This window comes from Panthera tigris, chromosome E2, assembly GCF_018350195.1.
Source record: "Panthera tigris isolate Pti1 chromosome E2, P.tigris_Pti1_mat1.1, whole genome shotgun sequence".
NCBI lineage: Eukaryota > Metazoa > Chordata > Mammalia > Carnivora > Felidae > Panthera > Panthera tigris.
The window spans coordinates 44619563-44645475 of NC_056674.1; the positions used below are offsets into that span (position 1 = coordinate 44619563).

The following is a 25913-nucleotide window of genomic DNA, read 5'->3' on the forward strand; positions in this document are numbered from 1 at the left end:
GAAACATGAAAGAAATTCAGAAATCTTTTGAGGGATAAGGTATATATAGCCTTAGATATCATAATGTGCCATAAATTTACAATTTATATAATACTGAATTGTAGGAAATGTACTCTGAAATATGTTATAAACAGCAGTTTATTGATCTTCAAGATGGAAATAGCATTTTTGTATAATTAAGGTATTATATAAGAGAGTTTATTAAAAAACCAAAGTCACTTAAAAAAAAATTACTCAATATTTAAACATTCCTTAGCCACGTTCTTAAATTCTTCAACTAAATGTTCTGAGCATCAGTAGGCTTATGTTTTTTCTAGATAGTCCTGAAAATTAAGGTATAATGTAATGTGAAACTCCTTTTAGGCATTTTGTAGTGTAAATTATTTTTTTGTGTGACAGACAACTAGAAGGATACATAGCACATAGGAATTAGAATGCCATTTTAAGACTTCTGAATAGAATATAATAAGACAAAGGACTTAGCTTTTTGGATGCCATTTAGAAGTAAAATCCCATACAATTAACTGTAAGCCATTGTGCCTTAAAAATTACTAATTTCACTGACTTCTTTTCTAAGAATTAGTTGACATTTTCATTGTTGTACATGTCTGAAGATCTAAATATATATGTATTCCATCTGTACATTTAAGCCTTAGAGAATAAAAGTAGTTTTAAGGGCTTTTAAAAGTATCATTTCAAAAATTGTTTAGTTACATGGACTATTCTTTAAGCCATAATGTGTATACTGTGTCAACTCACTCACTAGTCTTCATCCCAAATGAAATATTTTGTTTTACTAAAATAATAAAACTTGTTTTTATCTGTTTATCCTCATCAATACTAGCTTGGCTAGCTTAAGTGAATATAAAAACTGTATCTTGCCAAATTCATTGGTATGCTAAATTTTCCTTATAATTCGAGCTAAAGTTTTCCCTTTTCTATTATAAAATTAATAGATATTAATTACAAACATGCAGAAAAATAGAAGAAAATAAATAACCTATAATTTAGTCACTCAATACAACTCCTATTAGTATTTTACTATATTTTCTTTTGGTCCTTTTCATTGAATATTTAGGGGGTGTTTTTACATAGTTTCAGTAAGTGAATTTTTTTGCTTTGAATTTAAAAATAAATATAAAATGATACAATTGTAGAGTTTCATATGTAAGGGACTGCACATTGTATTGAGAGCACATGTTTGAATTTCTACCTAGAATGATGAACAGAAAAATAGGATTTGTTGCCCATTGTTCCAGTTTCAACTCAGTACTTTGATTCATAGAATGTATTCTTGCAGGGCCTTTTAAATGACTTACACGGGTAATCTTTGACTTAAGTATGTGAAACTTACATGAATGGCATTCCTTGGCCAGGAATCCGAGGATCCAGTCTTCTTCATCTTGATATTATAGGAACTCTTTTTATTCTGCTTTCTTTTCTTTGTCCCTTTCTTTTTCCTATTTGCAACAACAACTATTTTTTCAGCACCTGCAGCTTCAGGAATTGTGCAAGGTTCAGGGAATGTGAAAACGATGGAGCACAGTACCAGCCCTCAGAACTCTCCCACTTACCTAGTCAGTCTTACTTCACATTTCTTCTCTTCTCCATCCTTCTGTCCCTTTCCTCACTATGAGGTTCATCCCAGTGCCTGGTTTCATTGAGAGTACAGCATTTCTTCTTTTTGTTATTGATAATAGAGGCAACAACTTAGAGCTGGAGGGTTAAACATTAGGGGCAGGTTTAAGGCTTCTTAGCCACTGTTGCTCTTCTTTGTTTGAAATCATAACATTCCTCCTGGGATCTGTTTGCTTTTGGAGATTTTGTCCATAGTCATCTCTTAGCTCCTGTATTTTCAATGTGAGGCATACAGAAAGCAGTATAGGCCCTGACTCTATTTTAAAATGTACATGGGTAATTTTAAATCTGTTTTAAAACTAATAGTATTTTTTTATATTAATTTTATCACATATTTGCAGTGCCTCAAATGAAAGGTGTTGACCTAAAGTCCTAACCACCGGTTGAAATATTTTTCTTTGAACATACATTCCACACAGCAAATGAATGATAAACAAATAGATATTAGAAATACAATTTTAAAAAATAGATTGCCTATCTGCAAAGGCCAGATTATAAAGATTTTATATGCTAAGGGCTTTAATTATTTAATCATAACTAAAAACACCGTGAAAAATTGTACTTCTAGGAAAGATTGGTTAGAATAAATCTGATTTCCCAATAAAAATTGGATCACTGATTTTTTATTATAATTTTTTCAGAAAAATTGTACTGAAAAAGATATCCCCCAAAAATATATGCTACATGTACTTTAGATTGTTTTTTAAGGCCTTCATTTCTTTTTGCTACCCCTCTTTTCTTTTGCATTGCAAGTCTGATTAGAAAATAATGGTAGTTAATCTTATAGTTTTATATTACACTCACATATATGTGTAATTTTTTAAATTTGTTTTGACTGAAGTGCATTGTGAAAGGTTATAGTGACATTCGCTATTCTCTTACCTGTTACTTTTCTGTTCATTAACATTCATTCTTCCTCCATTCCTCCTACCACACATAGGTGTTGTCTTCCCTGTCCAATTTACTTTCTTTTATTTTTGCATTGTATAGTTAAATTTTATTTAAAAGTTTAAAAAGATACTTTGCTTATGGAATGTGTCTTCCCTTAGGCTGTGTTTTATTTTGTCGTTAGGATTATCAGTTGTTTTTAATGACACTGCCTTTTCTGTTCCTTCCTTTACCTTAGATGACTTTTGTAAAAGAAAAAAAACAAACAAACAAAAACCAAAAAACTTCTTCTTGATACTCTTTCTGTGTTGTGCTTTGACTTCTCAGAACATTGGAAAACCAAAAAGGCAGTGGAGTAAAGAAGAGCCCTATGTTGTGCGGACAGTATCCTGTTAAAAGTGAGGGAAAGGAGCTGAAGATAGTTGTACAGCCTGAGACCCAGCACCGAGCTCGGTACCTGACTGAGGGTAGCCGTGGCTCAGTAAAGGATAGAACACAGCAAGGCTTTCCTACAGTAAAGGTACTTATTTTATTTAGCAAAAGAATTTTCTCCAGTTTTGCTTACTAGTTATTTTGTTTTTAACTGGCAAAAGCTGCCTAAAATAAATGGTAGAATTACCGTATATAATGGAAATTAAAGCAAGTCTGACTGAATCATAAGCCCAGTATTGTTACTTTAATTTGATTTTTAGTTTAGATGAAAGGGGAAGTGAGAATGTGTTCCCAATAATATTTGGAATTTATGAATTACGTTCCCCTTATATTTGACATTGGTAGCAACTATATTCACTTCTTCCCAAACTTAGTATTTAAGAAGAAATTTTAAAGTGAATTCATTTAAAGTGAAATATTGTAGAAATTAGTATGGACTTGGAAAATAAGGTTTTTGAGATGGCTAAAGGAATCAGGACTATTCATTTCAGAAAAGAATTAGTTGATAGATAATTCAAATCTTCAGTTTGAGAAATAGGATATTAACTGATTCTTCATCTTTTCAGAATTTAGACTAAAAGAAAAAAGGGACTTAAATTTCAGCCCCTGGGAAACTTTGTTACAAAGAATATTTCTCTTTGAAGATAAACCAAAAAGGAGTGAGTGGGGGATGTTTAACAAGTGTTCCTACCCCTTGTAAAACATTAAACGTAGGAATTTTGACTAGTCACGTGGTAAATTCTTGTTAAACACAGTTTGTGTAGATGTAATGTTAGTATTTACTTGGCTTGCTTTTCATTTTAAATTTTAATGGAATAATGGTAGAAATTTAGGATCAGGAAATCTATCCATGGTCATTAATAAGGTTGGTTAATAGTCCCACGTACAGTGTCACTCCTATTCCTCTGCTACTCATCACACCAACCCCATCCTCATTCCCCCAGACTCAGAAGAAGTAATAGGTAAATGATAAGTTTAAGTCATGCTTTTTATAAATATTTGTTTGACCAGACATTTTGATAGGTTGGTTAGTATTTTTAACCCATATTGATCTGACTTTAAGTTATGCTTTGGTTAAGTACTCTCTGGTCAGAAGTATTATTAGATTAATTATCTCTGATAGGGAGTGAATTGACCTTAAAAGTTTATCTATTCATTCATTCAACAAATAAGCACCCCTCTATGTGCCAGACACTGTTCTAGGTACTGCTAGTGGTTTAGGTAGATTGCTTCTTTGTCTATTTATTTCCCTCATGATATTGTTTCACAGAGATATTGCTATACTGGGTTACAAAAGATGTATGAATCTTTTAAAGTACTTTGGTGTACATTGTACAAGTTATTTTGTGATTTTATGCATTCTATATTAGTAGCTTCACTGTTTAACTATAAACCTGAACAAAAATCAGCATTGGAAAGATTTGTTCCCAAATGCTATTTTATTTATTCATTCTTCAACAAATTATAAATTATAATTTATGAAAGCATGTTAGAGACCTGTAAGGATCCATAGATCCTGGTTTGAACTAACACTTTTTCAAACCATAATGTTTTGGCCCAGAATTTCATGAGGTTGTGGATATGTATCTAACCTATGCAAATGAGTTACATTTCCTTATTATTTATATAGCTGTACTTCAAATACTTTTCTATTCAAATAGTTTTAAAAGAGTAAAAATTCAGTATGTGTACACATTTGATGATGATGATGATGATGATGATGCCACTAACATAGTTTAATGAATTTTCCGTTAGTAGTGATGGTAAATTTTGAGTAACCCACATGCTTTGGCAGTCCATAAATTTATAAATACATAAAGGACTGTGTATTCATTTGCATCTGGTTGTACAAATTAATTGTAAATGACAATTTATCATTAAACATATAACATTTTAATCAAAATGTGATTATTACAGGATTAAAACTTATAATTTCCTGCAAAAACTTAGCCAATTCTCCTCTTTATGAAAATATTTTACTTTTGGTTTTCTTGAGGATTTAAATTATTTCTTTAGTGTTATCTAGTTATAAATGTAGAACTTGGTCTTAAATGTTTGATTTGACAATTAGATTATTTGAAATGCTAATTAGTCTTTATGTTCTATGTTATCTCACTCCAGCTGGAGGGCCATAATGAGCCAGTAGTGTTGCAAGTGTTTGTGGGCAATGACTCTGGTCGAGTGAAACCACATGGATTTTATCAGGCCTGCAGGGTAACTGGGCGAAATACAACTCCCTGTAAAGAGGTGGACATTGAAGGCACTACTGTTATAGAAGTTGGCCTTGATCCAAGCAACAACATGACATTGGCGTAAGTACTTAGTAAAAATTTTTTCAGTATACATTACACTTTTGCAGTGGGCAGGAAAAAAATTTTAGTTTCTAATGTAAAAAAAAGAAGATTTTGAGTATTTTATTAAAATGTTTTAAACATTACAAATAAAAACGTAGATTAATGCAGAATGGTAATTGGTCAAAATGAGCTCTTTTCCCTTTGCCATAGAATTCCTATGATGAAAGGCAAGGAAATAAAAGCCAGGTGGAATAATGGCTTTTTTGGAAATAATATGGACTAATTTGTTGGGACTAATAAAAGTAACATTAAAAATAAAAACTACAAACCATTTGATTTGTTCTCCTAAATTCTTAGTATTTGCATTAGAAAACTATTTGACAGAGACCTTTCATGGTACCTTGACCCATCCTGATGTGGAAAAGCATGTTGCTGTTCTAAATTCACCTTCTATTTTTGTTTTCCTATATTAAAAAAGAATGTACTGGGAGTATGTTTTTTTTCCTGTCATATGCATTTTCATTGCCTAAAAAATATGAGGTGTTAATAATTTAAATTAAAACATTTTTTTCTTAAGCCTTTTGTCAAGGGATTTTATCCTAAATTTGAAACCATAACAGCAGCAAATATATTGATAAGGGGTAGACTTATGTTGTAATTATTTGTATTGAAATAGCTAATGACATTTCTCTATTTAATTTTCAGTTTCCTTTTGAAAGCCATTTTGAGTAATAAGAGGTTAATTGGAAAAGAACATTTTTGAAAAATAGTAGACTTGTTTTTTAACTTTTGAAAATTATAAAAATATGTATAGTGGAAGAAAGGAAGGGAATTACTGTTTATAAAAATAGTACTTATTCATTATAAGTGTTTTGTAACCTTGCTTTCACTTACCATCAGCATTTTCCATATAGTAAATATTTTTTGGCATATATTTTAATGGCTATGTAGTGTTCCGTTCTTTTGGGGACAGTTTGCTAGTGTGTTTTTGTTTTTGTTTTTGTTTTAAGTAAAATTCATTCCTTCTATTTTAATATCTGAATTAGCTACAAAAATAAAGAGGCTACATTTATCTATCTATCTATTTATGTATTTCAAGTTTATTTATTTTGAGAGAGCAAGCATGCAAGTAGGGAAGGGGCAGAATTAGAGGGGGGAAGAGGGAATCCCAAGCAGGCTCCATACCACCAGCACAGAGCCTGATGTGTGGCTTGAACTCAAGAACCCAATACCATAACCCGAGCTGAAATCAGATGCTTAACTGACAGCCACCCAGACACCCCCATTTATTTTCTAAAAACAGCGATTGGGATGCCTGGCTGGCTCAGTCAGTAGAATATATGACTCTTAATCTCAGGGTCATGAGTTTGAGCCCCATGTTGAGCATACTTTAAAAATAAATAAATTAAAATTAAAATTAAAAAATGGCTAGGGTGCCTGGGTGGCTCAGTCAGTTAGGTATAGGGCTCTTGATTTTGCCTGGGATCATGATCTCGTGGTCGTGAGATCAGGCATATGTGGGGCTCTGTGCTGGGCGTGGAGCCTGCTTGGGATTCTCTCCCTCTCTTTCTGCCCCTCCCTTGCTTGCACGGTCTCTTTCTCTCTCAAAAAAAAAAAAAAAAAAAAAAAAAGGCAAAAGTATCTCTTGTAAGCTATTACTTACGTTCCGATTTTGAAATAGTGATTTTACTTTACTACTTTTGGCATTATTGTAAATGAAAAGTTGTCAAGGTTAAGAATTATGAATATTCAGAATTTACCCTTCTGTATTTTTTGAATTTGGAACGTTATGATTGTATTACATATTCAAAAAATTAATAATTAGCAAATTTTTTAAAAAAGAAACTTATTTGGTTAAGAATATTGTGCTATTTATATAACAGAAAATATTGGTTAATGTATTTCTTTCTGTGTCAGGGTGGACTGCGTAGGGATATTGAAATTGAGGAATGCTGATGTTGAAGCCAGAATAGGAATTGCTGGTTCCAAGAAAAAAAGCACTCGTGCAAGATTGGTTTTTAGAGTTAATATCACAAGGAAAGATGGCTCCACTTTGACACTGCAAACACCCTCCTCTCCGATTTTATGTAGTAAGTAAGAAAATATATATCAAGTTTTTTTTGTTTTGTTTTCTATTAATTTTCAGACATAGCTAAATTTCAGATGTTTTAAAGACTGTAGCTTATAATGGTGCAAAATTTGAAGCATTTTAAAAGTTGTAGTCAGGGCGCCTGGGTGGCGCAGTCGGTTAAGCGTCCGACTTCAGCCAGGTCACGATCTCGCGGTCCGTGAGTTCGAACCCCGCGTCAGGCTCTGGGCTGATGGCTCGGAGCCTGGAGCCTGTTTCCGATTCTGTGTCTCCCTCTCTCTCTGCCCCTCCCCCGTTCATGCTCTGTCTCTCTCTGTCCCAAAATAAATAAAAAACGTTGAAAAAAAAAAAATTTAAAAGTTTTAGTCAGGTTTCCTAGACTATAGGTGGATAATATCAAGTAAAATTGAGAAGATATGTAGCATTTTGTAGTTCCCTATAATTATCCCATACTACTTTTAAAGGTAATTTGAGGGGACACCTGGCTGGCTCAGGTGCTAGAGCATGTGACTCTTGATCTCAGGGTCGTGAGTTCAAGCCCCATATGGGCTATGGAGCCTACTTAAAATTAAAAAAAAAAAAAAAAAAAAAAATTAAAAAAAAATTTAAAAAGTACTTTGAATGGTTTACCTGAATTAAATTCCAAAGCCAAAGGATTCTTCATTGTGTGATAAATTGCTGTGATCTTAAGTCTGTTTGGTATTAGAACATAAGAAACATTAAGGTAAGTAGAACTTTGTAAATATACAGCAGTTGGAGTTCTGATTACAAATTAAAGCATTAAAGTATAGTTTTCAGAAGTGGGAATCATAATTCTTATTTTGCTAATCTTGGCTTAGGAAGTAAATGATGTGTGTTTTAAATTTAATCTTATTGTTGTATGTGCCTCACAGTATATTCTGGTTTCCCTATAATGAGCATTATTACAAGCGGTAAATAGAAAATTTTTTCCCTTATGTATCACTTAAGATTTTCATTGAGTGTAATTTTCTTTAGCATTGCTTCATTATAATTTACACCTGAATTCAGAAGAGCAGAATAGACTGTTCCATTCAATTGAATTTCCTGTTGGGTTGTTTTGGGTATTATGACCTTGCTACCCCTAGGAGAGTTACACAGCCTTTGTAATTGTATTTTTGTTTTGTCAAATTATTCATCCTTTGTAAATATTATTTTCCCTTTCTTTTAATTCATCTCAAAAATGCTTATAGCCGTACTTTAGCTTAGCAAACACCATAATCTTTTTTAAAGTACTAAAATATCTTTCTGACCTCAAGAGAGCTCAGTTGGATTTCTCTATTTTTTGTTATTATAACAAATTTGTTTTGATACTAGTATTTCTTTAGGCTATTTCTGGGTGATGTGCAACTATAAATAGACTGCTTTTACAGATCATATATTCCATGTCCATTCTATTATATTTAGATAAAGACAAAATAAAGAGTCTATAGATGGTTTATTGAATTCTTAAGCTTTTCTAATTGGGGTGCTCCAATTCTGGATTTGCTATAATTTGTGATATGTTCCAACTTGACTCTTACTAGGATACAGTTCCAGTTTTAGTGGTGTGTATGCATTTATTTTTTTATGTGATGTAATACTTTGAGCATGACCATAGCCATTCTCTGGAGGCCAGAGCCAGAAATGCTAGATAATTCACATCCTACTACTTTAGCAGAGACTGGCAAATGGTTGCCAACTTTATGTAATCATTTGCTCTTTCTTTCATTAGTTTGTTTAGTCACTTCTTCATTTTCTGTTTCATTAAGGTATTGTTAAGATATAAATATATTCAGCTAAAGGTGGTAGAGAATACAAAAAAAATAGAAAACATGATTTTCTGAAATTTCATCTGTAATTATTATCATTTGTTAATTATCAGTATTAAAGATAATAAATGTCCATATTTCAAAAAGTCTCTCTCTCTGGGAGTCGAGGTGGGGGGTGGATATGACAGCCCTTAGAAGCAGCAGCGCACAGTGGAAAGGATATACAGTTATTGATAAAAGTTAACATGCTTTGAACTCTGTATGCCGGGGATTTTGTTTATAAGCATTGTATCATTTACTCTTCTCTGTTACCTTATATGGATTCCACTCTACAGTTGATGAAACTAAGACTTAGAGAGATTAAATAACTTCCTCAAGATCACATAGCTAGTAAATAATAAGACCAAGATTCACAGCCTCTTTTAGCCACTATGCTATATTGTCATTACAATCACTTAAAATTGCAGTGCTGAAACCAAGTTTGAGCACTTTATTGCATCCTAGCCATGGCCTCTGAATGGTTAGGGCAATAGTTACAGAATGAGATTGTGTTAGTGAACTGCTTCCTCTACCTAGGAGATTTATGTTGTGTAATTTAGACTTTATGAATTTAGAAAATAGATTTCAGTTGGGGGATTTTACTTGAATACCTATATGGTCCCTTCCATTTTCTTTTATAGAAGTCATTTATTATGGAGATTTAGGATATATATTTTTATTCCTTTAATTGACTATTTGTTACTTTCCATCTGCTTAGAGAAATTGGATTAGATACAAATGAGCAGTACTTTATTGAAAGAAAGGGATACTAATGATGAGGTCTTGCCATCTGTGACAACATAGATGTACCTACAGGGTATTATGCTAAGTGAAGTAAGTCAGGCAGAGAAAGACAAATACCATGTGATTTCACTTATATGTAGCATCTAAAAAACAAAAGAAATGTGAATAAATAAAAAGAATAAGACTTGTAAATACAGAGAACAAACTGATGGCTGCCAGGGAGCTGGGGGATGGGCAGAATGGATGAAGTGGAGTAGAAGATACAGGCTTCCAGTTATGGAATGAAAGAGAATAAAAGGTACAGAAATACAGTTAATAGTATTAGAATAGCATTGCATGGTAGGTAACATATGATAGCTGAGCTAACATATGATAACAGTAACATATGATAGTGAGCATAGCATAAGGTATAAAGTTGTTTAATCACTGTGTTGTACATTTGAAATTATTGTAACATTGTGTGTCAGTTATTCTCAAATTTAGTATTTTTTGCAAGAAGAAATAAAAAAATAAAGAGGCAGTAATAGTTGCCATGCTTCTTTTAATTTGCAAATGTTTAGACAATAATTTCCCTATTTATTTCTTATTGTTATTTTCATAGAATTTCATGCAAATAGGATTTTTTCCTTAAAATGTATAGCTAGCTTTAAAATATTTCTAATAGTGATTTCTATGAATATCAATTAGATCTAATCATTTAGGCAAGAGTCTAAGACCCTTACAAAAAAAAAAAAAAAAAATTACATAAGTAATCTCTATACCCAATGTGGAGCTTGAACTCACAACCCTGAGATCAAGAGTCACATGCTCTTCCAACTGAGCCAGCCAGGCACCTCTAAGCCTCCTGACCTGTATATTCCTAATGGATCAGTGATTTGATTTTTCTAAAAACCTGTCATCTTATGTAATGAATGTCCTTATTCTGTGTTCAGAATGTAACTTTACTTGATCATGAGTTTTCTTTAAATACACTACACAGCAGTCTGTAGGTTGGTCAGTCTTTTTTATTGTTACACTGGTAACAAAATGAAATATTAAAAAAATTTTATTACTTTTTAATTACTGTTGTTTAAATATTAGCATTAGGACACAACAGGTGTCCTACAGGTGAGGGGCACTTGGGTGGTTCAGTTGGTTAAGTGTCCAACTTAGGCTCAGGTTATCTCATGGTTTGTGGGTTCGAGCACCACGTCAAGCTCTCTGTGTCAGCATGGAGTCTGCTTCGGATCCTGTTTCCCTCTCTCTCTGTCCCTCCCCAGCTCACGCTCTCTCCTTCTTTCAAAAATAAATAAATATTAAAAGTTTAAAATGTATGCTTTATGCATGTAGTTAGATGCAGAAGAGAGAGGAAAGAAGACTGGGATAATCATGCCCAAGCCCTGGTTCCAGCTCTTCCGTAGTTCACTCATTTCACCTCTCTAGTGAATATTAATCTAATGGAGTTACCTGTTAATAATAGTGCTACATTATCCCATTTGATCTTAACAATAGTACTGTGTTATTAATAAAATAGAAATGATTAGCTTCACTTTTTGTATAATAGGAGAGGGATGAAACTGTTCAGGTTAGGAAATGAACAAAGAAATAGGAGATAATCTGATTTTTTTGTTGTTCATTGTTTTGAGCTGGTGTCTACTGCAGAATATAGGAAAGATTTTATTTTTATCAATTTTAACATAATAGCAGATATACTTCTTAAATTGTATAGCTTATAATTAGGGTATTGACATATAGGCACTTAATTATCTTAAATTTATGTACAATCAGTCTTATGCTTTCTGTCCCATAGAAGATGGTTTCTTTTTTTTCTTTTATAATAGTTCACTGAGATATAATTTGCACACCTTGCATTTGAGACTTTTAATGTGTACAATTTTTTATCATATTCAAAGTTGTACAACCATCACCATTATCTAATTTTAGAACATTTTTATTGCTACCTCAAAAAGAAACCCTGGGGTGCTGGGGTGGCTCAGTCGGTTAAGTGTCTGACTTCAGCTCAGGTCATGATCTCACAGTTCGTGAGTTCAAGCCCCATGTCGGGCTCTGGGCTGACAGCTCAGAGCCTGGAGCCTGTTTCAGATTCTGTGTCTCCCTCTCGCTGTGCCCCTCCCCAGCTTGTGCTCTATCTCTCGGTCTCACTCTCAAAAATAAATAATCATTAAAAAAAGAAAGAAAGAAAGAAAGAAAGAAAGAAAGAAAGAAAGAAATCCTGTAACTCTTAGCAGTCACTCTCTATTCTATTACCCCAGACCCTGGTAACCACTGTTCTATTTTCTGTCTCTATGGATTTGCCTATTCTGTACATTTCATGTAAATGGGATCATACACTGTGTGGTCTTTTTATCTGGCTTCTTTCACTTAGCATAATGTTTTCAAGATCCACTGATACTGTAGCATATATCAGGCACTTTGGCTAAATGGTATTCCATTGTTTGGATATACCACAATTTGTTTATCCATTCATCCACTCATGGACATTTGGGTTGTTTCCAACTTTTGGTTGTGAATAACGCTACTATGAAGATATGTGTACAGGTTTTGTGTGGGCATATGGTTTCAGTTCTCTTGAGTATAGACTTTGGAATAGAATTGCTGGATCATATGGTGGACAGTTTTCTTGTTTAAAATTTCTTTGAAATTCATTTATGACTAATAGAAGACAAGTTTTTTAAAAAGTAAAAAACCATTTCTCTGTACTTCTACTCCCTGTTTTAACACCAGTTTTCTGAAAATATTGAAGGGAACTGAATTCTTTGTTTTAATTTTATCATCATTTTACCTCTGTTTTTCAATAATTTTATTTGACTTATTTTTGAAAACAAAATATGATTTACTACCAAAATATTTGTATTAATTGGATTGGTCAGCAAATTTTGGCAGGCAGTAAAATTGTTCAGATGGGCTTTTTTTTTTTTTTTTTTTTTTTTTAAACACTTGTGCTTATTGGGGCTACAATTTACTTCATAGAAACAGTACTGTATTCTAACAGAATACTGCCTGATTGACATTCTGTCATCATTTATTCAATATAAATGCATTGTGCCTCAATCTTGGCTATTTGTTAGTCTTCTGTGGTACATTTAGGATTTTAAAAAAAAAAAAAAAAAAAAAAAAAAAGCCGCTTAGTTAGAATCTCCGAAGTTGGATCTTAGCAATGTTTTGAGAAGACTTCATAGCTATTTTTTTTTTAAGCTTATTTATTTTGAGAGAAAGAGAGCATGGGGGGCAGGGTGCAGAGAGAGAGAGAGAGAGAGAGAGAGAGAGAGAGAGAGAATCCCAAGCAGGCTCTGCACTGCCTGCTCAAACCCACGAACTGTGAGATCATAAGCCAAGCTGAAATCAAGAGTCAGATGCTTAACCAACTGAGCCACCTGGGTGCCCCAAAACTTCATAGCTAATTTAAGGGATAGTTACAACATGCCCAACTCTGGAAATAAAGACATGATAGCTTAAGGAGCTTACTCTAACAAGCTAGAGGAAAAAACAGACAAGTCAATGTCCTATTATAAAATGATATAAAGACTATAGCAGGGGTGCTTGGGTGGCTCATTCAGTTAAGCATCCAACTCTTGATTTCGGCTCAGGTAATGATCTCTCAGTGGGGAGATCTAGCCTGCTTGAGATTCTCTGTCTCCTTCTGCCCCTTCTCCTGTGCACGCATGTGCTCTCTCTCTGTTTAAAAAAAAAAAAGAAAAAAAAAGCAACAATAGATGCATCAGTAGGGTACAATGGAAACATTAGGAAAGAAGAACATCTTGTTTGGAGATGGTAATATTTGTGCAGTATCTAGAAGGACAAATAGAAGTAAGCCGGGGCAGGACAGGGTTTAGATGAAGATTATCCTTGTCAGAAGGAACAGTGAATATAAATCTACTCCATGAAAGTGTATGCTTCTTTTAGGGGAATTAAAAAGAGTTTGATATGATTGGAATAAAAAGATACTATGAAGAAGTAGTAAGATTTGAAGCTAGTAGACCTAGGCAAGATCTCTTTTGTAAAGATTTGTGTGTTGAGCTAAAGAATTTGAATTTTAACCTGACCACCTTAGGAAGCCTGAGGCTTGCACTTCGGCTTTGGAGTGGGTTATGAGGGAAGAGGAAAAGTAAACATATAGGTAATACACAGTGAAACAAAGGACCCAAAAAATCTTTTTATTTAAAAAATTAAAAATAAGAATGTTGATTATGGGTTTTTGGTTTATGTTTATTTCCATGAATATAACCTTTTTGGCAGGTTTGAGCAATTGGAGTAGAAAGAGAGGTGAAGAGGAAATAGGTTAGTATGAAGGGTTAGAATTGGAATGGGAGGTAGAAGGAAACAGGAAAATAAGAGGGAGGTAAAAAAGAAAGAGGGGCCAAAGGTGATAGAGGTGGAAGGGAGGAGAGGAAACAGACACTTCATCTTCCATCTAGAAACACTCAGTGGAAAGAAGGGCTATTGCCAGAATTCATGTGCTTTGTGACGTTGAAAAAGAAGTCCTACTTCTATTTGTTAGTTTAACAATGACCATTGGATCCATTGTCGGTTTTTGTTTGTTTGTTTTTAAGGGAATGGAAGAATTCTCCCCTTTTATAGTCTTGGTGTATTTCTATTTCTCCAGACAATACAGGCATACATTTTTTATTTGATGATACTAGATCAATCTAAGAGTATCAGCTTGCATACTTTTTTAGTATCCACCCCAAATACTAATTTTTTAAATACAGCAAAATAAGAAGAAATAGCTTTCTTTGCTATAATGTATATTGGATTTTATCTTACTATGATTATTGTACTAAATCTGACTGAATTTAACAAGTTTCTACCTCTCTTGTTTCTGTGTATCCCACAACTTTAGGAAAAGGATAATATCATTGAGTAAAGTTTCCAACTCTTCAGAGACATTATCAAAAAGCTTTACTAATTCTTTTGGCACTTTGAAATACTTGCTTTGTTATTTTTCAGTATTCAGATACTCATTTTTTTTACCTTTATTTATTTATTTTAATGTTTATTCATTTTTTGAGAGAGAGAGAGAGAGAGAGAGAGTGAGTGAGTGTGAGCGGGGTAGGGGCAGGGAGAGAGAGAGACAGAGAATCCAAAGCAGGCTCCAGGCTCTGAGCTATCAGCACAGAGCCCAGTGTGGGGCCCGAACTCACAAACTATGAGATCCTGACCTGAGCTGAAGTCGGATGCTTAACCAACTGAGCCACCCAGGTGACCTTTTTCAGCTTTATATTTGAGGCTACTATTTGAAAAGCATCTAGAAGCACATTGTTTTTATAATATCAAAAAAGTGGCTGCTTTTTTTGTGTTATAATTTTTTAAGCAGTGTGATCACTTTGAAGAACTGGTTTACTAATTACTTAAAGATAAAAATAAAATAGTTAATGCTTAAATAATACTGACTTTACTTCTGTTTAATATAATGTCTGGGCTGTTGGGTAACCATTAAACTTTTTAATAGAAAAGACCTTTTAAGGTCAAAGGTTAAATTATCTTGAACAGTAACAGACTAGTTCTTTGTATAATGTAAATACAAGTTTGTAGAAGATATATACACATTGTACCTTCAGAGGAGTCTCATTTGGCCATCTTATGACCTTAATACATAAGAGGAAAAAATGAGATAGGAAAAAAAAAGTTTTGATAAGCATCACTGAAATGGAATTTCCACATAGTATTTGAAAATGGGGTGAAAGGTTATAGACTTTCCATTCATTTTGTTAATACAGTGTGTTCATATAATTTTGCACCTCTTGTTTTCTACTCAAAGTAATATTTAGTATTTTTTTAATGTCCTTTCAAAACAAGTATCTAGTTCCAGTGTTACTCTAAAAAGCTATAAATTAAGGGCACCTGAGTGACTCAGTTAGTTAAGCATCTGACTTTGGCTCAGGTCATGATCTCATGGTTTGTGGGTTTGAGCTCCACATTGGGCTCTGTGCTGACGGCTCATAGCCTGGAGCCTGCTTCGGATTCTGTGTCTCCCTCTCTGCCCTTCCCTTGCTTGTGCTCTCTCTCTTTCTCAAAAATAAATAAACATTAAAAAGCTATAAATTAGTTAATTCTTCATTTAAAGGGGGTATACGATTGCCAGCACGTGACCAATAACCATTTCCATTGTCCTCACGCATTAACCCTGTGTGTTCTAACCAATGTATATGGATATACATTCACAATTTCTTTTAAACTCTTAGACATTCCTGAAAATGTCATTTCCCATTTAAATATTTTAAAAGGCTAGGATACTTACTAGCTTGTATCAATAAGTGAGGCTAAATGATGTTGCAGTAACAAACTCAGTGGCGTTCAACAGTAGTCCTACTTCTCCCTCACTTTGTGATAAATACTGACTGTGGTTTGGAAGTGGATCCATTTTCTTCATTGTCGGATCCAGGCTGAAGAAGCTGCCCTTATCTGGAACTTTGCCATTTTTGTAGTAGAAGAAAAAAGGAAATGGTGGAACCATGTGAGGTTCTTATAAAGGTTTTCCTTGGAACTGGCACATTATTTCAGGTCACATTTCATTATACAGACAAGGCACATGGCCAGTCCTGATGGGAGTGGAGCAAGAATTACAGCCTTTCCACGAGGAAGGACCTAGGGAAAGAGGAACAGTGAATATTTTGACATTAAATATTTCCCATATTGTATTCTTATAAGGATAAAAAATTAACTATTTAAATATAGAAGTGTCTAAGAAAAAAGCTTTTCCTAAAGTTTAGTGGAATATCTTATTAATTTAGAAGGTGGTGAGTTGTATAAGCCATATTTAAGTTTACCTTCGCAGTGCATATGTTGTGAGGGTTTACTAAAATGCCACATAGTATATAATCTGTGTCCAAGGGCTTAACCTCCTGGGGAGCAGTTCTTTTGAGTACTTAAAAGGTATTTATTTGCATACACTAGCATCCCAGAAAACCAGTAGAAAACCAGTCCTTAGGTATCAGTAAGGAAGAATGTTTCTGGAGTCTAACATAAGGGGGAAACTGGATACTATATTCACTTCTTGGATATTTATTTATAGTATATATTGAATATTAATTTTGTTCATTTAACTTTAATCCATTATTTCCCAGATTTACTTGACCTTGAAACCTGTTTTGCTAAGCAATACCTATAAAATTCTCACAGAAATCCTGGCATGAGGAAGTTGTTAGACTAATTATAATTAATTCGTTATATCTGGCCCCTCTCAGTACTTTCCAACTTATTTGTGTTATATTTTAAAAAATTTTTTTAATGTTTACTTATTTTTTTAAAACATTTTTTAATGTTATTTTTGACAGACAGGGAGAGAGTGCATGAGTGAGGCAGGGGCAAAGAGAGAGGGAGACACAGAATCCAAAGCAGGCTCCAGGCTCTGAGCTGTCAGCACAGAGCCCGATGTGAGGCTCGAACTCAGGAACAGTGAGATCATGACCTGAGCTTAAAGTCAGGCGCTTAACTGACTGAGTCTCCCAGGAGCCCCTGTTTACTTATTTTTGGGAGAGAGAGACAGAGCACGAGTGAGGGAGAAGGAGAGAGAGAGAGAGCGAGACACAAAATCTGAATCAGGCTCCAGGCTCTGAGCTGTCAGCATGGAGCCCCATGTGGGCCTCGAACCCATGAAGGGTGACATCATGACCTGAGCTGAAGTCAGCCGCTTAACCGGCTGAGCCACCCAAGGCACCCCTCAACTTCTTTGTTAATTTTAGCAGTGGTTAGTTAGTTAAATTTAAAAATTTAAAAACAAGTGCATTTTATTTCTTAAGCTCAGGTTATCCTAATTCAGGGACATCCCCTGGTAGAAAAAACTATTCTAAATTGGATTCAGTCTGTTTTTAGGTGTTCTTCTGGTATGAAGCCTCTTGAGTCCTGGGTGTAGATACTTAAAGAAACCGTCAGTACCACTCAGAGGCACACATTGCCTCAGAAATATTGTACTATAATGGCAAAGCATAGCTGACATTTTTGAGGTTAGGGTTGTGGGACAAGGTTGTTTTTAAGTAGAATTTTTAAAAAATATTAAGACAAAAAAATGCCTGAGCTCACATTTTAAAACTTTATTATTCACATAATGAGAAAACAAAGATGACATGTAATAAAACCTAATCTTAGACATTAATCCATCCCTACAAAATCTTTTAAGAGTTATTAAAAATTAATAGGGCTTTTCTGGGGTTTTTTTCTCTGTTAGGGTGAAAGTTAAGTTGCACAGTCCAGGAAGTCAAACTCAGGGGTCAACAAAGAGAACTTCTTTAGAACTGGATAATTGAGTTGATTTTAGAAAAGAAATAAGTGTTGGTGGTTCTTTTTATGGAACGCTTATGTGTACCCACAGCTCAGCCAGCAGGAGTGCCAGAAATCTTAAAGAAAAGCTTGCATAGCTGTTCAGTGAAAGGAGAGGAAGAAGTATTTTTAATCGGCAAGAACTTTCTGAAAGGAACTAAAGTTATTTTCCAAGAAAATATTTCTGGTAAGTAGGCATAGTACTGGTACTGAGATTGTTGCATGTTATACTTTGTTATAAAGGTATAGTTACAAAGTAAAAAAAGTTTCAAAATTTTAGTAAATTACTGTTTTTATTTCAATCAGATGAAAACTCTTGGAAGTCAGAAGCTGAAATTGACATGGAATTATTTCATCAGGTATGATTTAAGCCTTTCTATAGTTTGTTTTTATTTTGTTTTGTTTTTAGTTTGTTTACTCTCTGAGAAATTCAGTTTTGTTCTGAAATTTTCCTGCATCAACAGATTAAATTTCTTCTTTATGTGGGTTTCATATAAATCATTTCATTTTCTTTCTTGAGTTTCTTTAATTGAAGTAGAATTATTCCACAGTTCTCTATTTTTAAAAATTAGGAGCATTGGTAAATTATCATTTTTAATAAATGAGACATTTCTTTTATAAGATTTGTTTGCTCTGAGGATTTGGATTATCCTAACCTACTATTTGGTTAAATCAAAGGGAAACTTATTTGTTGAGTACCTGAAGTGTTTTGTTTGTCAGTTACTTTTTTTACAGAGGTGCTGTTTGTTATACTTCTGTTAAAGAGTCTGTATTTGTAGGACCTCATCATGTGTATTATTCTCAAAATGACAAGGAAAAAGAGCTTAAAAACAAGGATAAAAAAACTGACTTAAGAATTAGGATGTATAACAAATGGTATCAAACTTAAAGAAATTGGTACTAGCAGAGAAGAGAAGGATAAATTTATGAACCAATCAGATAGAAGACATATGCAGAAGAGTAGCACATACAGGTGTATATCACAGGGAGAGAACAGCAAAGCAGAAACAAACTAATGTGTAAAATACCTAAAGCCTAAAATTTACCATTAAATACTAATTGGAGTCAAAGCACATGAAAGCAAGCAGAGAGCTGAAAGAGGCAAAAATTAGAGATGAACCATTTTATCAAAAACGTTTATAATTTCTTTTTAGTTTTTAAATTTATTTCTTTCTATTTTTTAAAAAGTAAAATTTAAAATGTATATCTGTTATAACATATTGCCATATTCAAAGCTAAGGGCACAATATTCCCTAAGGCTGCCCTCACTTCAGATACCAGCCACAAGTTCAGGAGTCTCCTGACCACTCTCGTTTTTTTAACAAATGGCTTCAAATTTAGGGGTTCCCACTCCCCACTCAGATTTGCTAGAATAACTCACAGAAATCAGGATGCACTATATTTAATTTCAGTTTTATTACAGCAAAAGGACACAAATCAGAACCAGCCAAAGGGAAATATTCGTAGAGCTTGGTATGGGAAGGTCCCAAAGACAAAGCTTTTGTTGCCCTCAGGGAAACCTTACTTACACTCTCAGCACATCCATGTGTGACAATATGCAGAGTATTATCAATTAGGAGGTTTACCCAAGCCATTGGTGTCCACAGTTTTTGTTTGGGCTCAATCACATACTGCCCATGCAGCAAATCTTGAGCTTCCAGTTCCACCAGAGTTTGGAACTGAGATGACATATTCCAAAGTCCCCTTCATAAATCACATTGTTCTGTACTGACTGTTCAACAGTCAGAGCCCCCAGTCAGAGATAACTTCTTTCCGACAGGAAATTCTAGGGTCTTCAAGAGCACCAAAAACTAGACCTTAGTCTTAGTAAAGTATATGGTATCATATAAAGTGGGGGTTTTCATATACCTAGACAAATGCTTTGTAGAAAGTTTTCCTCTAGTTTATGCTACCACATGCTGTCAAAAAGAGATAGTAGGACTTAACAGTCATTCCTTTGTCGCATATACCATCGGGCAATCTTTTTTTTTTTTTTTATGTTATTGAATGTTAAGTTTATTTATAAACTTCTAAATAATAAATGCTAACTTATTAAAATTTATTAAAATAATGTTTTGTTTTGTTTTGTTTTGTTTTGTTTTTTGAGAGAAAGAGAGATCCTGAGTGGGAGAGGGACAGAAAGAGTGGAGACAGAGGATCTGAAACAGGCTCCATGCTGACATCAGAGAGCCTGATGCAGAGCTCAAACTCATGAATCGTGAGATCATGACCTGAGCAGAAGTTAGCCTCTTAACTGACTGATCCACCCAGGCACCCCTAGGCAATCTCTGTCTTTTTTTTTTTTTTTTTTTTTTAAAGGATGTCATGGCTTTTATTTATTTATTTTATTTTTCATTTCTTTCTTTCTTTCTTTCTTTCTTTTTTTTTTTTTTTGAGGTTCCAGTTTCTTTTTTTTTTTTATTTAACTTTATTTTTTATTTTGTAAAATTTACATCCAAATTGGTTAGTATATAGTGAAGCAATGATTTCAATAGATTCCTTAATTCCCCTTACCCATTTAGCCCATCACCCCTCCCATAACCCCTCCAGCAACCCTCAGTTTGTTCTCCATATTTATGAGTCTGTTTTGTTTTGTCCCCCTCCCTGTTTTTATATTATTTTTGTTTCCCTTCCCTTATGTTCATCTGTTTTGTTTCTTAAAGTCCTCATATGAGTGAAATCATATGATTTTTGTCTTTTCTCTGACTAATTTCACTTAGCATAATACCCTCCAGTTCCATCCACAGAGTTGCAAATGGCAAGATTTCATTCTTTTCGATTGCCGAGTAATACTCCACTGTATATATGTATACCACATTTTCTTTATACATTCATCCATCGGTGGACATTTGGGCTCTTTCCATACTTTGGCTATTGTTGATAGTGCTGCTATAAACCTGGGGGTGCATGTGTCCCTTCAAAACAGCACACCTGTATCCCTTGGATAAATGCCTAGTAGTGCAATTGCTGGGTCGTAGGGTAGTTCTATTTTTAGTTTTTTGAGGAACCTCCGTACTGTTTTCCAGAGTGGCTGCACCAGCTTGCATTCCCACCAACAATGCAAAAGAGATCCTCTTTCTCCGCATCCTTGCCAACATCTGTGGTTGCCTGAGTTGTTAATGTTAGCCATTCTGACAGATGTGAGGCAGTATCTCATTGTGGTTTTGCTTTGTATTTCCCTGATGATGAGTGATGTTGAGCATTTTTTCATGTGTCGGTTGGCCATCTGGATATCTTCTTTGGAGAAGCGTCTATTCATGTCTTTTGCCCCTTTCTTCACTGGATTATTTGTTTTTTGGGTGTTGAGTTTGATAAGTTCTTTGTAGATTTTGGATACTAACCCTTTATCTGATATGTCATTTGCAAATATCTTCTCACATTGTGTCGGTTGGCTTTCAGTTTTGCTGATATTTATTTTAATGTTTTTATTTATTTTTGAGAGAGAGAGAAAAAGAGAGGGAGACACAGAATCTGAAGCAAGCTCCAGGCCCTGAGCTGTCAGCACAGAGCCCGACGCTGGGCTCGAACTCACAAACCATGAGATCATGACCTGAGCCAAAGTTGGACACTTAACTGACTGAGCCACCCAGGCGCCCCTGGGCAATCTCTGTCGTAACTGCAGTTCTAGCACTTGCTTTGTCATTAACCATCTATGTTACTTAAATACGAGAAAAAAACACTTTTGTGCCCCAGTTTTCTAGTCTATAAAATTTTACTAGATGGGGGCACCTGGGTGGCTTAGTTGTTAAATATCTGACTTCAGCTCGGGTCATGAACTCAGTTCGAGGCCCACATTGGGTAAGCTCAGGCCCCACTTCAGGTAAACATGAGCCCTGCTTCAGGTGAGCCTTGCTTCTCTCTCTCTCTCTCTCTCTCTTTGCCCCTCACTCACTTGCACCCCCTCTGTCTCAAAACAATTTTTTTTACTAGATTATTTGAGGTTCCTTCTAACATTTTATGATTTCTTATACAACTTATTAGATCAGACCATTCCCACTCTCCGTGAACCAACAGTGGCTTCCTCTTGAGGACTTCTAGAAGTTAGGGGCAATGTAATATGACTCTTCTGTGTTCCTCATAATATTAAGCACTTAACAGATACTCATGAAAAACTTGTTAGTTTATTTTATTTACTTCGAAGAAAAAGAGGACTCTAGGGTCTGTGGTTCCTTTTTCTTCCTGAGGGCACTTCAAACCCTGATTTCAACCAGGTTTTTGCACACCTATAGTTTTGGTCCTGACTGAAGGTTTATTTATCCATGCAGTACTTCTGTGTGTGCCATAAACACGTTTTGGGTTTTGATGAGTTGGTTAGATTAATGTAAACTCCCTTGCTAGTAATATGCCTGTTTGTTTGTTTGTTTCTTTCTTTCTCTTTCTTTCTTTCTTTCTTTCTTTTTCTTTTCTTCCTCCCTCCCTTCCTTTCTTTCTATCTATCTATCTGTCTGTCTATCACCTTATCCTGTGATGCAGCTTTTTGGATAAGAAAATTAGTTCTGGAGACGGAGAAACTCACCCTATAAATTACACAAAATATTAATAAGATGTCCCCAAACAAATTATAGTCTTAACTTGCTGTCTCATATAGAACTAAATATTAAGAAGTCTTTGTTCCTCCTCCTCCTCATCCTTGTCCTCCCTCTTCCTCCTCCTCCTCCTCCTCTTCTTTGTCTACCTCCCCCTCTCCCCCTTCCTTTCTTCTCCATTCTTTCCTTTATCCTTTTTTCCTTCCTTCCTTCTTTCTTTACCTTTGAGGCATGGGGTAGCTAATATTCTTAAAACACTTTTTTGCAGGGTAGTTAATGCCAGCTACCATAGATTAAAGAAGAGTAATCATAAAAATAAGACATGGTGGAATGAAAAGGAATTAATGTCCTTATTTGGTGGCTATATCTAGAGGTCCTGGGGTTTTTGCAAGCAAGTATGTATAACAAACTAAAACATAATACGATTTTTCATTAATTCTGTGGTTCTCTTCATTTTTAAGTTTATCTTTTTCAGAGAACTTTCTTTTTTTTTTTCTTTTTTTTCTTAAGGGACTCTCTGGGAAGTGTTTTAGAATGGGATCACAGTGGAGATATAAAGAATTGATCCAACAGATTATATTAAAATTAAAAAAAAATTAACATTTAGGAGTGCTTGGCTGACTCAGTCAGTGGTGCATGTGACTCTTGATCTAGGGATTGTGGTTTTGAGCCCCACATGTAGAAATTACTTAAAAAAAATGAAATCTATTTAAAATATTAAACATTTAGAGGGAAGGATACTCAAACAGCAACAGAAAAGAAATTGTGGTCCATACATAAATATCAGGCCTCTACAGAAAAGCTAAAAGGACCTCTACAATATTAAAAATTGATGAAAAGATAGTATAGTAGAAAAGACCACTTAAAGGTAACCTTGCTGGGGTGCCTGGGTTGCTCAGTTGGTTAAGCATCTGACTCTTGATTTAGCTCAGGTCATGATCTTGCAGTTTGTGAGTTTAAGCCCTGTGTAGGGCGCTGCACTAAGAGTGCAGAGCCTTCTTGGGATTCTCTCTCTGCCCCTACTGTGCGTTCTCATGCTCTTTCTCAAAATAAAAAAATAAACTTTAAAAATATTTTAAAAATAAAGGTAATTATAATGACTATTCATTTGCAATCCCCAGATTAACTCCTCAGATATTAAACTTTTTTATTATTTAAAAATTCAGATTAATGAAATCTGGGAAAACAGTTCTTTGTTTAATATTTGGCTCTTCTATTCAAAGCCATAATAGGTATGCAGGGTCATTTTATTTATTACCATTTTAACAATTCCAGATGAATTCTGTAGGAATTGCCCATTAAATATATATAAAAGATATATATCTTAAAAATCAATCTGTAATAGATCTCATACATATATATAGATATACATGTAGTCTTTTTTTTCTCTCTATATGTGCATTTACATATAGTGTTAAAGATAAGTTTGTTTTGAAAGAAAGCAAGAGAGTTTCACAGCTTGAAATGTGGAAGTGATTCAAAAAGGGAACTAGAGGCGGGGGCCGCCTGGATGGCTCAGTCAGTTAAGCATCTGACTCTTGGTTTTGGCTTGGATCACATGATCTCATGGGTCATGAGTTTGAGCCCCACGTCAGGCTCCACGCTGACACTGCGAAGCCTGCCTGGGATTCTCTCTTTCTCCCTCTCTCTCTGTGCCCCTTCTCTGCTTGCACTCTCTCTATCCTGCTCTCTCTTAAGATAAATAAACTTTAAAATAATAATAATAATAAAGGGAACTAGAGCCTGGGTGGCTCAATCGGTTAAGCATTGGACTCTCGATTTGGGCTCAGGTCATGATCCTAGGGTTTGTGGGATCGAGCCCCATAGCAGTTTCTGTGTTGCCAGCATAGAGCCTGCTTGGGATTCTGTCTCTCTCTCTCTCTCTCTCTCTCTCTCTGCCATTTGTCACCTCGTGTGTACTTTTTCTCTCTCTTGCTCTCTCTCAAAATAAGTAAACATTAAGAATAAATAAACATTAAAAATAAATAAAAGTTTGCGAGAGAGAGAAGGAGGAGAATCCCAAGCAGGATTCTTAACCCAGGCACCTCTAAAGAAGCAAACTTTCTGTCACTATTCATAATTTACTTATTTTTTATTTCAAATCACTTGTAGAATTTCTAGATTCAGATTGAGGCAGTATGAAGGATTAGTATCGAAATAGGTTCATTTGGGGGCGCCTGGGTGGCTCAGTCGGTTAAGTGTCTGACTGCGGCTCAGGTCATGATCTCGTGGTTTGTGAGTTCGAGCCCCGCATCGGGCTCTGTGCTGACAGCTCAGAGCCTGGAGCCTGCTTCGGATTCTGTGTCTCCTTCTCTCTCTGCCCCTCCCATGCTCATGCTCTGTCTCTCTCTGTCTCTTAATAGTAAATAAACGTTTAAAAAAAAATTTTTTTTTAAATAGGTTCATTTGTGTTTGTTTTTAATTTTTTTTTTTACATTTATTTCTTGAGAGACAGAGCACAAGCAGGGGAGGGGCAGAGAGAGAATGAGACACAGACTCTAAAGCAATCTCCAGGCTCTGAGCTGTCAGCACAGAGCCCGATGTGGGGCTCAAACTCAGAAACCATGACATCATGACTTGAGCCGAAGTTAGACACTTAACTGACTGAGCCACCCAGGTGCCCCAGTTCATTTGGTTTTTTAAAGATTCCATTTTTTAAAAAAATTTTTAATGTTTGTTTTTGAGAGAGATAGAGCACAAGTGGGAGAGGGGCAGAGAGAGAGGGAGACACAGAATCCAAAGCAGGGTCCAGACTCTGAGCTGTCAGCACAGTGTCTGATGCAGGGCCCAAACTCATGAACCGTGAGATCATGATCTGAACCAAAGTCAGACACTTAACCAACTGAGCCACCCAAGCCCTCTAGTTTTTTAAAGATTTCAAATTAAGTTTAAGTATGCTCTCCAAAGCAAGTGTAATAAAAGTTTTTAAATACAAACGAGGAGGACACCTCACAAGAACATCTATTCAACCATTTCTTTAACTGTAGGTAGTTTGTGATGTAGTTACAGTATTTAAACAAAAGAGTAAAATTAAGAGTCGATGGAATTTTAAAACTGTTTCTTAGAAATTGGATCATTGCAGGTACATTTCTTGATGACCTCACGTGCACTGAATCTGTGCTCTCAGATTTTTGTCCCTCAATATCTGTGGACATACACACATGTATACATGTTTTTTTCACCTGGCTTAAAAATGTGGTTTTGTTTTGTTTTGTTTTGTTTTGTTTTTGAGATGGGT

General features: G+C 34.8%; 1 protein-coding gene across 14 annotated transcripts in view; it reads left to right on the forward strand.

Annotated features, from left to right (window-relative positions):
• Window positions 1-25913, forward strand: part of NFAT5 (nuclear factor of activated T cells 5) — a 109248-nt gene that overhangs the window by 62594 nt on the left and 20741 nt on the right. For all 14 annotated transcript variants that reach the window (XM_042970189.1, XM_042970190.1, XM_042970192.1 and 11 more), the window contains 5 exons: window positions 2854-3046; window positions 5080-5270; window positions 7170-7342; window positions 18202-18336; window positions 18456-18508. In XM_042970189.1, coding sequence (XP_042826123.1) covers window positions 2854-3046; window positions 5080-5270; window positions 7170-7342; window positions 18202-18336; window positions 18456-18508 — 745 coding nt within the window. The remainder of the gene's footprint in view (window positions 1-2853; window positions 3047-5079; window positions 5271-7169; window positions 7343-18201; window positions 18337-18455; window positions 18509-25913) is intronic.